General features: G+C 39.5%; 1 protein-coding gene across 1 annotated transcript in view; it reads left to right on the plus strand.

The window, feature by feature from the left end:
* Window positions 1-15,076, plus strand: part of ITPRID1 (ITPR interacting domain containing 1) — a 122,032-nt gene that overhangs the window by 48,308 nt on the left and 58,648 nt on the right. Inside the window, exons 7-9 of the mRNA XM_062178545.1 lie at window positions 683-885; window positions 4,077-4,636; window positions 9,490-9,547. Of these exons, the coding sequence (XP_062034529.1) occupies window positions 683-885; window positions 4,077-4,636; window positions 9,490-9,547 (821 nt within the window). The remainder of the gene's footprint in view (window positions 1-682; window positions 886-4,076; window positions 4,637-9,489; window positions 9,548-15,076) is intronic.

Here is a 15,076-nt window from a genome sequence, read left to right on the forward strand (position 1 = left end):
TTAGCTATAAAAAGAATAGGTAAAGATCTGTATGCTAACTTAGATTCTTAAGTTGTGGTTGTTAAGGGAAAATGCAGGAAATTATATAGAGCATGTTAGTATTTATAAAGCAAACAGGTGAAATCTGTAATGCATGCATGTAACTAGACATGTCTCTAGCTCTTGTCCCACACTCTCCCTGACCTAATTTAATGTTTGCTATTATGAAATAGAAAGCCAGACAAAGAAGTTCATAATTTCATATGTAAAGCACAGGCAAGGAGTCCGTGTGTGTGTGTGTGTGTGTGTGTATGTAGGTATGACCTGTCTTTTAAGTAAGTATACAAGAGAACTTCATACATTGTAGAAAATAGAATTAAAATATAAATTTGTTTTGGTGCAATAAATTTTGAAATCCATGCAGTTTTTTCATACTATGTAATTTTCATGAATTTTTAAAGACCCCCTTGTATGCATGGGCTTCAATTTTTTTCACCAACATAAACTTATTTTTAACCCAATTCTCTCAGGAAGTTTTTGAAGTCCCTTTGTATATGAATTCTAATAAACACACATCTATTTGCATAGTCAGGTTCCTCTTTTATCAAATTACTGGAAGACTGTGTGGTTGAAGCAACTTAAAAAAAGTGGTTATTGAATAAGTGAATTGTTATTGGATAAAATTTTCTCATTTTTACTGCAGCATCCCTGAATGGCTGGAATTTTGGGAAAGAGATCCAGTGGAGATTCTCCTGGATCTGGGCTTTGGTACTGATGAACCGGACATCTGTGCACAAATCCCAGCCAGATTCCTGGATTGTGGCTCAGTGGCCAGAGGGATCAACACCCATGTTTTCCTTGAGGCTCAAAAGCAGCGGATTCTTGTTGAGAATCCCAGCTTATGTGGTAAGTGAGGACCTGGTGGCATTCATAGCTCAGCAGTTGCAGCAAGTGGTCAGGTGAGCTGCAGTATTAAAACAGGGTGGACTTGGGGTGGGTTTTTGGACTGGTGGTTAATATGCTGATGGAGATGTATGTCAGAGTTCCTGGATTTGAGTTTTGGCTCCACTCCTGATTCCAGTTCCCTGCTATTTGCGCACCATGGGAGGTAGCATGTGATGGCTTAAGTAGTTGGGTCCCTGACACCCATGTGGGAAACCTGGATGGAGTTTCTAGCTCCTGGGTATTTAGGGGGTGAACTAGTAGATAGAAGTGCTCATGTGTGCTTGCTCACTCTCTGCTTCTCAAATAAATAAATAAGGAAAGAAGGAAGGAAGGAAAGAAGCACTTGGGCCATCTTCTACTGCCTCCCCATGCCACAACAGAGAGCTGGATCGGAAGTGGACTTAAACTGGTGCTTATATAGGATTCTGGCACTACAAGCAGAGGCTTAGCCCACTGTACCACAGTGCCTGCCCCTACCAATACATTTTTGATTCAAGAAAGCTGAGGAGGTTGACTGTAAAACAAGCAATAATAAAATGAACTGGCTGTTCAAAAGATGGAAAGGAAAATTATGTCTCATTCAAACTCAGTACAAAAGGTTCATACTTGGAGGATGAGAATAAATTAATCCATTGTTCAATCTACCTACAGGCAAAAATAAAAACTCATCCCACAGTTCAGACTATGGAGTTCTCTGTGTTGACCGATCCAATTACTAGGTGCGGCTTGCCTAAGTATAAAAACCTGGTATGGGATGGATGTAAGCAGTCACCACTGCTGGAGCCTGATTCAGTCATACTCTCTGGTTCACAAGAGATTTAGTTTCAACTGAAGCTTAACTCAGGAGAGGAAATATAATGCGAATCATTCCAGAACATCCAGGACCCAAGAGTTTGTGTAGGCCATGGAAGAATAGCAGAGTTCTCTGTGAGAAATCCATCATAATTTTTAGAATAAAAGGATAATGAGCCAATATTTTCACCTTTCATGTGCAATAGACAGGAAGGCATAAGGAAATGCTCACTGAAGTCTCAGAAACATTGCTCTGATAGTACAACAAACAATAGAACAGAGAAGAACATTCTTGCCCACGCTTACAGCCCTAGGCCATTATGAGTTATGCAACCCTGCATCATCACTGGGGTTGAGAGAAGGCCATGCAATAAAAAACAAAATGTTCTGTTTCCATTATCATTGTCTTACTATCTTGAGGTAGTAAAAAAAATTTTTATCACTTCTCCCAAACTGGCAACATGTCCCAGAACTAGTCCTTATAACATTAGGTCTCTCCCATATGCTAATTAATTTAGTACTTGCACATTGCCAAAATTATTGAGGCCAGATAATACAGAAAGTCTCACAAGTTGAGGAGCTTATTTGTTTTGAAAGGCAAATAGTCATATTAATTACTATCTTCTCTTGAAAGATTCAGAACTATATATATATTCCCTTCCTTTATAATCAATATTTTAGCAACTAATAATTGCATAGTATTGTGCTTTTGCAACTGTGCTTTGGTGTTCACAACAGATGTAAGTTGCCCATAAGAAAGATGCAGAAGGACCGGCACTGTGGCATAGTGGGTTAACACCTTGGCCTGAAGCACTGACATCCCATATGGACGCTGGTTCAGGACCTGGCTGCTCCACTTATGATCCAGCTCTCTGCTGTGGCCTGAGAAAGCAGTAGAAGATGGTCCAAGTCTTTGGGCCCCTGCACCCACGTGGGAGACATGGAAAAAGCTCCTGGCTTCGGATTGGCACAGCTCTAGCTGTTGCAGCCAATTGGGGAGTGAACCATCGGATGGAAGACACCTCTCTCTCTCTCTCTCCCTCTCTCTCTCTCTGCCTCTCCACCTCTCTGCCTCTCCTCTCTCTGTGTAGCTCTGACTTTAAGATAAATAAATCAATCTTTGAAAAAAAGATGCAGAAAGTGGCCATGTACTACGTGCCTGACACAGAGCTAGGCACTGTATATCTGTGAATTCATTTACTCCAAAATCAAACTTGTTCTCATTGGTTGACCTGGGATTTGGATTCTGGCCATCTGACTCCATATACTGTAGTCTTTACACATTCTCAGTGACAGAATAGGTCGACATGATGAAGGTGATGATGAGGGCATCTGCATAAAGCTGTGGAGGCTACTCAGGTAACCTTGTATTGAAAGAGCTGGGCTTACTCATTTACATTGAGCTTAATACAAGTATATGTACAGTGGGTCTTCATAATTCATGGAAATGCATATTATCAAAAGAATTTATTGTAAAGGCACAATGACAGAGACTGAGAGACAGAGACAGAAACAAAGAGACAGAGACATCTTCTATCTACTGGTTACTCCCCAAATGTTGGAAACAGCCAGGGCTGGACAAGGCTCAAGCCAGGACACAGGAATTCTATTCTGGTCTCCTATGTGGGTCACAGGAATTTAAGTACTTGAGCCATCATCTGTTGCTTCCCAAGTGCATTAGCAGGAACATGGATCAGAAGCAGAGTAGCCAGGATGCCAAGAGACATTCAGATATGGGATACAGGTGTCCTAAGCTGTGCCACAACTCCTGCCCTCCAATTTTTTTTTTTTGGTGCCATAACAAATTTATCTTTTGATTCTATATCCATGAACTTTTGAAGTATCCTCATGTAGATCTCATGTCTGCAGTTTCTAATTGATTAGCACATAAAAACTATAGTCTCATATGAGATTTTATATTCCTATATGTAGTTGTTACTATATGCCATAGATAGAGTCTTCAAAAAGTTCATGAGAAATGAATATAATGAAATAGCTTTACATGGATTTCAAACATTTTTGCATCAAAATAAATTTATTTCTTCTATTTTTCCATGAACTTCTGGAAAGAGCCTCCTATTTGCATTCTCTCTCTCTCGCTCACGCTCTCGCTCTTGCTCACACACACACATGCCTCTAATATAGCTTAACTAAATATAATAGAGAATAGGGGAACCATTGTGAGGGGAGCCATCTTTCATAATTACAGTGGCAGGCACTGGGAAAATGAGTTTTAAGAGCTTGAAATCCTTTTATCTTAAATATCACATGTTAACCAATTCTTCACTTTTTAGTACCTTATTTCCTACAGTTCCATTGAAAAGACCTAGTCTAGAGACTGTGTTTCTTGTGTTGTTCAGGCCATTTCCATCAGCTGGGAAGCTTGGATCATGGGAACAGCACCTTCTCATCTTTGCTGAATGATATTAACATCCTACAGAACAAAGTGGAGGGGGAGTCTGGAGGAGAGAGTGCACAGGGAACCTCAGTGAGTGCGACCAAAGGGCATCAAAGAAGAATGGGGAAACTTACAAGGAGAGCTTCAAGACAGACCATCAGGAGAGACTGCGACTCGGAAGCTTCATTTAAGTTGGAGGATGATGTTTTCATTCCTTCTTCCCAACCAGAAGCAAATGGAGCAGAGTTACCAGCTGCCTCAGTCAACCAAAGGCATCTGTCTCCTGTGGCAGAAAATCAGTCACTGCAAGCCAGTGGTGACTGGATACCTGGTCGTCCTCTGCAAGGTCTTCTGAGCAAGCAGTGGCCACACTCATCCCCACAGGCCAAGCAGGTTCCTCCATCCTGTGTGTTTGAGGGATCAGTCAAGGAAAGAATGTGGAAGAACTCGATTCACTCTAATAAGCTCAAGAACTGGTCTTGTCTTGTGGGTAAAGGACCAGACTCCTTTGAAATGGAAGAGGTCAGTGTTACACTCAAATGCTCAACTTCCTAAGAAAAATAACCTGCATCACAGAGTTTTTCGGCTTCCAATCCACACTCACGCCATGTTTCAACCTCTCAGCATTATATTTTATTGGTTCAGTTCAGTTTAGTCAAGGACACTTAAGGTCATTTTAGTTACTTCACTTGTGAAACCAACCATTGCTACATCTTATTCCTTTTCTTTTTCTTGCCCACAGTTGAATATATGGATATTTTCTGAGTTTACTTTTCCTCAATGTTTTTTCTTAAGATTTATCTTATTTATTTGAAAGGCAGAGTTACAGAGAGATAGTGGGGAGAGAGAGAGAGATCTTCCAATGCTAGTTCACTCCCCAGATGACCACAACAGCTGGTCAGGGACGAAGCCAGGAGCTTCATCTGGGTCTCCTATGTGAGTGCAGGGGCCCAAGCACTTGGGCCATCTTCCCCTGCTTTCCCAGGCACATTATCTGGGAGCTGGATCAGAAGTGGAGCAGCTAGGACTTGAACCAGCACCTGTATGGAATGCTGGCATCACAGGCAGAGGCTTAACCCATTATGCAACAATGCCAGCCCCTTCCTTGTTTTATTTTGCATCTCAGTATGAATTCTGTCTCCAAGTTTCCCTTTGCTTGGAAGTCTGATCAATGGCTTTGCACTCAGTGAAATTTCCCCCCTGACTACTCCTGCTGTTTTCTCATGGCTTTGGCAGAAAGACCCTCTTGTGTTAGAAACGGGGCATGTGTCAATGACATTTCCCTGATGTTTTCTCCAAAATGCCTAATGCAGGCCCATTGACCAGGCAGTAAGAACTTGGGTTTGGTTTTGACTTACTGGGCTGCTGTGCTGTTTGTGTGTTTTGCTTTAGCATTTATTGGCATTTACATAGCTTGACCCTGTTTCACACAGATTCTGTGCCTTCTTCCACACCTTCACCCACTCTCACCAATTTTCACCTGTATTTGGATGACATCCCCACTTGTATGTCTCAGTCTTTTTTCCCAATTTTTCACTCATTTCTCTATTTACAATGGCAACTAGGATTGAAAGTTAGCTTATTGATAGCTCTCTTATTTAATATAATTACAAAGGGGTAACTGCAGGTGAAGATAGGTCCCCCCTCCTTTCATCTTAGGTACCCAAAAGTACTGTCGGCCAGTTCCAAGATGGCATCGCTTCTCAGCTGAGCCCTCCATGTACCAGGCACAGAGTTACTAGCACAAAATTCATCATAGAATCTGCCCTCCAGGGAGCTGCAGAGAAGAGGCAGGAGTGGGCACAGAAACCAATAACATCACATCCTAGGGACAGTGCCAGCTCTACATATCAACTTTTATGTTGCTATCCAGATATGTTTGGGGTTATTTGGAGAGCACCAAAAGACATTCATGATCAGCCAGGACACTAGGAAGGTCAAAGAACCTGTGGGAAGTAAGGTTCTATCATAATCATATAAGAAGAATAGGATTTAACCAGGTGAACGTGCCTATTGAGAGCCCTCTCCACCCAAGGAAGATAAAAAAATTGCCCTGGGGTGGACATTTGGTGAAACTGTTAAGACACCACTAGGGATGCCTGCAAGCCTCAGTCTGTCTCAGCATTGTCCCTGATTCCAGCTTCCTAATGATGTATGGCCTGGGAGGCAGCTCAGGTACTTGAGTTCTTGCATGCATGTGAGTTCCTGGCTCTCAGCTTTGACCCTGCCCAACCCCAGCTGTTTCAGGCATTTGGAGAGTGAAGGGTACACTAGTGGATGGAAGCTCTGTGCCTCTGCCTCTCAAAGTACATTTAAAAAATAATGGACTTAAAATATATAGCTGTTAATGGTCCTGATTGTCTGTCACCAATCATCTCTCCGTATTTCTGTACATGTATGCATATAATCTACATAAAAACAAAGAATGTTAAAATATTAAACCAATTTTAAAAGGTATATGAAAATCAGTAGAAGTTATAAAAGAGAGGAAAAAAAACCCAGCCCTTTGGTCAAGAGCCCTGATTTGAGGATAAACAGAGGTATCACTATCCTTATTTAACTCAATCATGTAAAGATTAATTACCAGACCAATGGTTAAATGGCTGTACAGGACTTCAAGCCCATCTGCAGTGCATTAGTCAGTATGCCGTATTAGCTGGGATCCAAGCAAGGAGTTGTGCCAAACTCCAGCCCAATGTCAAGCTTCATTTGACAGCTCTGTCCCTTAGGATTCTTCTGCTTCAAACTACACAGACTTCAAGGAAAATGATGTCCCTGTATGCAATCTATATAGAAGAGTACAAGAACCGGCACATGTCAAAATCCACTCAAAGAAATAGAAAAGTCTTTCCCCAGAACATTTCCAAATATCCTTACATGGCAATTATTTAAGAAAAAAAAAAGCTTACCTATTTATATTTGGAGGGGAGGAAAGGATTATATTCAGGCGATTTGTATTTCCCCAGAACATTCTCCCTTGTGCCTTTGCCAGCTTGCAGGCACCCAGCAAATCTTTAGTGAACAAGTAAATAACATTGTCAGAACGTATACATCCAGCAAAGATTTGGTGAATAGTAAAGTAACATTCAATGTATTTGCTGATATTAATCTAATCTATGGGTGGCTTCTATAGAAAACCAGAATTATTGTCAAACTTCATAAACAACTTTATTTATGGTGTCCCTTTAATATTTTTTTGGATTTGTGTGTGAGAGAGACTATATTCATATAAAGGGCAGAAATAGCCCCAAAACAGATCTTTAATAAAAATTCACTACTTGAATTTTGTTTTTTATTAAAAGTACATGTAAAATATTACATGTCACTGGGGAAAAATATTTGTTTCACTTCATGTCAATGGATGAGTAAATGAAGCATGCGTAGATTTCATCTTAAATAGCAGCCAATGACAGATTTTATATTTATTTTCCAATGGAAAATCTAAAAATCCAATTATAGGAAATGAAAAATATGAGTGAAATTGGCAGTTTTCCATGGCTTTTAAAACATGAGCCAAGGTACTTAAATATCTAGCTATCAGAATTTCAACTATGATTGTAAAATTTTGCTTTCAGAATAATCTATGATGTTTTCCCTAAAGTCACACTGAAGGCTAAATTTGGCAATATTTGGCCACTTCTCAAAATTATGACTCCCACAAAGTTGTGCGTAGATTTTTAATGCAAAGATCAACATATTTTGTGTTCATCTTGCTTAGTAGAGTTGAGTCAGCTCCTTTTTTAATTCTCAGACATATCAAATAAATTTAATACTTGTGAAATTTGTGCAATTTTAAAGTCAAGTTGGATGCTTCTTTGTATGCAGAATAAATTATATTTAGTCTTCCTGCTTGTGTGCAAAGACTGTTCTCTTGAAGTCATGAGTGAGAACATTCTAACCAAATTGTTTAAAAATGCCAATTAGCATCTTGTATATAGGGAAATATTTCAAAAATTATGATTATTTAATTTTTATTAAGTTTGGCTCAGGTGGACTTTCTCTTTATGTTGTTGGACTTTGCTTTTATTCTTTATTTAGTAGACAAATATGTGTTTGACATTGCAATGCATGGATTTTTTTCCCCATGATAATGTCACAGTAAAAAGAGTTTTCTAATTAAACTTGAAAACTTAAATGATGTGCACTGGTTTGTGTTATCAAAACCAATAAAAATAACGGTAAGAAGTGTGTTTAACTACTCGTAAGTGTAAAGTAACTTCTTTGAAAAAGGATGAAGGATTAAAAAGAAGAAAAAAATTCTTTTGGGATCATTGTGCTAGATCCTCATGGGCCTCAATTTTTTCCTGAGTTCAAGGTCATTTGCGAGTCAAATGTGTTACAATGCTTATGTCAGTTGATAGAACTTTCTATATTCTGACATCAATACCAAAGAAAGAAAGGAATTTATGTACAAATATGCATGTCTGCATAATTTTATTTGTATAATTCAGAACACATTCCAACCACAGGAGAATGATGAAGTAGATTAATGTACAATGGAGCTTCAAAAAAGGTCCACTGAAAAATGAAATGAAAAGATGAATTTACTTTGATTCAGAAAATGTTTGGAATCCATGCAGTTCTCCATAATCTGTGTTTTCCATGAACATTTTTCAGACTCCTTGTGCCTTCAAAGTATAGTCTATCATGCAGTCATCATGATTGGTGTTTTCAAAGAAATTTTCTGATATGGGAAAAAAGTTCTTCCTCAAAATTTTCTAGTGAAAAAATTGACAACATAACTGGACCCAGAATAAATATATGAAAAATCTGTAAAGAAACACTTTGGAAATAATAATAGTAACTATTTTCTTGTTTCCTTTTTCTATCACATTTCTATAGTAAGATGTATTACTTTTTAAAGGAATAACTATTATTTTAACAATAACTTTATTAAGAGTAATGCTTTATGAAGGAAATTTCAAAAATTATGCTTTATGAATTTACAAACTAAATTTTCTTTCATCTAGATATTATGATATACCAACTGAATTTTCTCAGTGTCCATAAATCTATGAAGTCACAATTAACTCACATTCTCCAATTATATTTAAAGTTTTTTGGGAGTAAAACAAAAATCTATAACAATATTTTTATTTTTTAATTTTGGTTCCAATGCACATCATCCAGGAAGGACCTGGACTGTCCCACCAAGAAGCAGTCCTTCCCTGTCCTGAAATCCTCTAATTCCCCAAGTCCTCCTCATGGGTGCCTTGTCATTACCATCTCCTCTCGGTACACTGTATTCTCTGAGTTCAGGAACTCATGTTCATTGCTCTTGTCAGTTGCCAGTCAATGCTCATTAGGTGTTGATTAAGTGAAGTGAATTTATTATGAAACATTTCTAACGAGACTGATGCATCTTGATGTCCTAGGTCCAGAGCTTTGAGGAAGACACTGGGAATGCCCTTGACAGGACTCCAGGAACCATGGGTAAGACTCCATCACGGTGTGCGACTGCAGCAGTGGTCTTTCAGAAAGAGAATGCAAATAGCCAGTACATAACTTCTTCCTGTGCACAGAGCTTAAATTGTCTCCAGGAGGTGTCCTACATGATGTATCATTTGTGTCATTAAAAACCTACTAGCAATGCAAATGTATGTGCAAACTTTAAGATACCACACAAGAGTTGAGTATCCCTGGGGCTCATGGAGTATGTGACTTGTCTGGCACTTAACTGTATGATCTGACTACTACAGTGGAATGGATTCACATAGGACCAAGACTATTTGATGACTACTCTCTTACTCCTTCTGCAAATTGCTTGATGTTGCACAAGTGATATTTTACTGAGCGTCAGTGTTTCCATCTGCACTAGAGATAAGTATAGATAATACTTAAGTTCTCTGCCAGCACCTACATTCCAAATGCAAATGACCTTTTTTTTAATTTTTTTATTTTTTTAAACTTTTATTTAATGAATATAAATTTCCAGTGTACAGCTTATGGATTACAATGGCTTCCCCCTCCCATAACTTCCCTCCCACCCGCAACCCTCCCCTCTCCCACTCCCTCTCCCCTTCCATTTGCATCAAGATTCATTTTCAATTCTCTTTATATACAGAAGATCAATTTAGTATAAAGGTTTCAACAGTTTGCACCCACATAGACACACAAAGTGAAACATACTGTTTGAGTACTAGTTATAGCATCAAATAAAAATGTACAGCACATTAAGGACAGAGATCCCACATGAGGAGCAAGTGCACAGTGGCTCCTGTTGTTGACCCAACAAATTGACACTCTAGTTTATGGTGCCAGTAACCACCCCAGGCTGTCGTCATGAGTTGTCAAGGCTATGGAAGCCTTCCAAGTTTGCCGACTCTGATCATATTTAGACAAGGTCATAAAAGACAGAGTGAGGATAGTAACCAATGATCCTAAGAGTGGCATTTACCAGCTTTGAACAATTATACAGCATTAAGTGGGGAAGAGGACCATCAGTACACACAGGTTGGGAGTAGAGCCATTGGTGGTAGAGTAGAGGTTATGATTACACAGGAATGAGGCCCAAGTGCACTAGACAGGGCCTAGAACAAAGGACAGAGTCATTATTAGAGGAGCTAAGAAAGGTGCTGTCTAAGCTACAAGTAATTTTTCTGATTGAGAGGCAAATAGAACCTGATAGAAGGGGCTTGATAATAATTTGGTGGGCTTTAGGCCTTGTAAGTTCAGAGACCCAGACCTATCTATCTCTTCACTTGGGGTATATCCTAAGGGAGGTGTGAACCTCCTAGGGGAAGGCACTCTGTTGACTTTCATTACTTGGCTGGCCTGGGAGGAGAGCTGGCCAGGTAAAGGCAGGTGGCATCTCTAACAAGAAATTTACAGTTCTGCCTGCAATGTTGCTGACCCTACTTGACCATCCCCTCAGCTGCAGTGGTCACTTTGGAAGTTGGGCTGAGTGAAGGGCTTTTCAGCTTAGAGCCAATAAGATCTGTGGCTCTGACCTGGGCATCCTTCGACTCCAGGGCAGGTCCATTTCCAGTGATCCAACTCTTGGCAGAGCTGCCAGGGCTCTTCACAAGCTGACTTCTGCTGAAGCCCAGGCTTACCACATTGAAAGCCACTGCAGTGGACTGGCCTGTTGGGTCTCCTTGAGGGCAGATCACTGTACAGATCAGCCATTAATAGGCCTGCCACCCATTGCTTCTGATGCCTAGCTTTCTTTTCCTCCTGGTTTGTGTTAAAGCAGACCAGAGGATGCAAGTCAAGGGAGTGCCCGTGTCCCATCTCTAATCTTCGGTGGCCTGAACTACAAGTCTATAGTCACAGGCATGTTCTGTAGTAGTTTTTCTAAGGTAGACAATGCCCATGAGGAAAATTATATTCTCACTTTAAAACTTTCTTTGCCTTTGGTCTGAAAGGGAGGTTTTTTCTACTTACTGTATACTTTGCTGATGGCGAAGTGAATCTAGCTATGAGATTATTATTTAAGTTCTTATTTTGGCTATGCTATTACAGAAAAATGTTAGCCATCTCTTTTATAAGGTCTAAAGATTAAATTGTGCATCCTACAGATTCCTTCATAATAGAATTAGTTTCCTACCTTGAAGAGAATAGAGAAATGAAAGAACAAGTTGGGCTTAGAATAGAGAAATGAGGGAGCAAGTCCTAGATCGCTTGCTGACAATAGCAATATCACATGAATACTTAGCAAACCGTTTCAACCATTAGATAACAACTTAAGAAAACATTTACCAGAAGGTCCAATGCCTTCTATAAATTTTAAGAATCATGTATTTGAAAACACCTCTTAAATATCTAACATGGTGTAGTTTGTTTAACCAGTAAACTTAAGCACAACCATATAAAATGTTTTTAGTTTCTTTCTACCAACAAGTTTAAAACATATGATACACAGATTCAGGTCACACAAATTAAAATGTATCTTTGATTGATTTTAGCAGCTTAAATTTATGGACAATCTTATCTATAAGCCATTTAAAATAAAACTCTTAATAAAATTTCCCCATGTAGACATACAATATGTACACACATATAACATAGCTTAATAGACCAATATAGCAATTTTAATAATAGCTTTTAAAATCTAACTCTTTTTGTAGATTGCCAATTGATTTGAATTGCTTTTTGTTTTTAGTAACCTCAGTTAACCATACTTTCTCTCAGTTGGTACTGTTAATACATTATTGGCTTCATCTGTTTACAGAGCCATCCCAAAGTACTGAATACAATAAAATGACCTTGACATTAACAGCAGCTCCAAGTTGCCAAATCATCTCAGAGTGATGCTGGGCTCTCCTAGATAGCAGAGAAGGAAGACTTTCCCCTGGCTTGAATTCCCCCACTCAGGCATCAGTGTGATTCCTTGTTTCCATGATCCTATAACAGAGCTAGAAGTAGGCAGGGATTACTGAAGCAAAATACAGCAGATGAAGCTGGTGCATTTCCTGGAAGAAAATATGCAAATTTTTTATTTAATTTCGTGTGGTGTCAAACACATCTTTTTCATTACAAAGTGTATGTATGGGCCTCATTTTGCTAAATGCTGTTTAGAAATTATGCATTAGTAATTATAGGGTCCTGCTGATTACATAAATTGTTATCCTGCTCTTCGAAGTAATTACCACATAACCTGCATTGAGGTTTATAAGACAGAAATAAGCATCTGTTTTCCATCTAATTGAATGCTTCTCAACGAAGCTGGAGATCCCTTTGCCAATAGGAAATACTTTACTTGACATTCAATTAAGAGGTCTACTAAAACCAAACATTCAAAAAATTATTTAAGAAGTTAGGCAGCAATTACTGATGTATATTTAATCTCAAATGGAGGTCGGTAAAGATTAACCTAATGGAGGAAATCTGATGTACAAAAAAAATGGGATTTTATTATTTTCAAAAATGATATAAAGAAAGTATAGTACTGGAAAATAAAACTAGCTCAATTAATGAGAAAAGGGGAAATTTTATAAATGTATAATAATTATATATATGGTCATATGTAATCACCTGGAAATACATATATGAACTTACTGAAATTTCAAAGGATGGTTTCATTTGAAAGACAGACGTGCATAGACTGTTTGACCAATGGAATATGGCAGGAGTGAAGCTGTGCCGGGTACGGATCAGAGCCCTGAGCTCTACTGACTGTTTCCTGGGTTTGGGGTTATTTGGTCTTAGAAAACCCCCACTGGTGACCCAGTGCACGTGCGTGTGAAGCTCGGGCTACATGGAGGTCCCACACGCAGGCACCCATTAGGCAGCCTTGAATGACCTCCCACATGAGTCAGCATCTACGCCGTCCAACCCAGCCAAATTTCAGACGACTCTCACTCTGATGCCATCTGACTGCACCTGCAGGAGAGGATCTGAGTGACAGCCACATAGTTCAACTAGCCAGCCCCCAGAATCAGGGGAGATAGTAATAAATTGCTGTTTTAAGTCACACATACACACAAACAGCTGAAGGCTCATGAAAAGCCCTTCAAAGGCCATTCGCTAAAAACCAGTTTTAAGGTTGTATTGCCCTCAGCTCTCTGCTGTGGCCAGGGAGTGCAGTGGAGGATTGCCCAAGTGCTTGGGTCCTGCACCCCATGGGAGACCAGGAGAAGCACCTGGCTCCTGCCATCGGATCAGCGTGGTGCGCCGGCCACAGCGCACCTACTGCGGCGGCCATTGGAGGGTGAACCAACGGCAAAAAGGAAGACCTTTTTCTCTGTCTCTCTCTCACTTTCCACTCTGCCTGTCAAAATTTTTTTTTAAAAAAAAGTTGTATTGCCTTTACTTGTGCACAACACTCTGAATATTAGCATACAGGAATATTTAAGCATTTGTTAGATGAATTGCAGCAAGGTGACTCCTCACAGAAGATGGGGACCCAAGGCCAAAAGTTTGCAAGCTTCCTATAACTCCTAAAAAAGTATCACTGAAACAACAAGGTATTCTGAAGACAGGAAGGAAATATAGAAAGTTGTATTTACAAGAGGTTAGAGACACCCATCATGGGCACTTCAGAAGCTCAGAGGAGGAATTTGTGAGATGTACTGTGGACTAATCTGAAAGAAGAGTCACAAACAGATTAGAAAGAAGAATCTACTGCAAAACATTAAAGCTGTAATTTCCAAATTCCTCATAAACTCTCAAATTGGACAAGATACCCCTTTCCTTTTATCTTAGAAAATGAGCAAACACAGCAAAAATCATCACAAGATTCAGCACTAAAGACCAGAGGATACTCAGAAGGAATGCTCACCCATGAAAGAATGAGCATAGAACCCAGCATTTTGGCACGGCTGGTTAAGCCATTGCTTGGGACACTGACGTCACATATGGAAGAGCTAGCTGGTTTAAGTCCTGGCCACCCTGCTTCACATCCAGCTCCCTGCTAATGTGCCTGAGAAAGCAGTCAAAGATGGTCCAGGCACATGGGAGACTGGGGTGCAGTTCCTGGCTTCTTGTTTTGGCTTGACCCAGTCTTGACTGTTGAGGATACTTACCAACAGATAGAAGACTGATTCATTCATTCATTCATTCATTCGCATTCGCATTCTCTCTCTCTCTCTCTCTGCCTTTCAAATAAATAAATGAATCCTTCACGAGGTGTAGAAGAACTTTGCATCTATATAGATGAACAATCTGCAATGAGTTAGGATCTTTTTCAGATAAAAATGTAAGGTAGATTCTGACAATTGCTAATGAACCACCCCCCCCATAGAAAATACCTATAGAAATACCATAGAAAATACTTATAAATTATTGATAAAAATGTTTTTAAACTCCTAAATAAGGTCACCAAAGAGATGACCAAAAGCAGGCAGATGGTGGACAGAGCTGCAACACTTAAAATATAAAACTGGCACAAAGGGTGTGTGCTATTGTTAAAAAGCATTTTGCCTAGCAGTAGGCTCCAGTAGGCACCATTATAAAACTTTAATAGAAAGTAGCGGGGCTGGCGCTGTAGCGCAGTGGGTTAAAGCCGTGGCGTGCAGCACC

The sequence above is a fragment of the Lepus europaeus genome, chromosome 20, assembly GCF_033115175.1.
Source record: "Lepus europaeus isolate LE1 chromosome 20, mLepTim1.pri, whole genome shotgun sequence".
Lineage (NCBI taxonomy): Eukaryota > Metazoa > Chordata > Mammalia > Lagomorpha > Leporidae > Lepus > Lepus europaeus.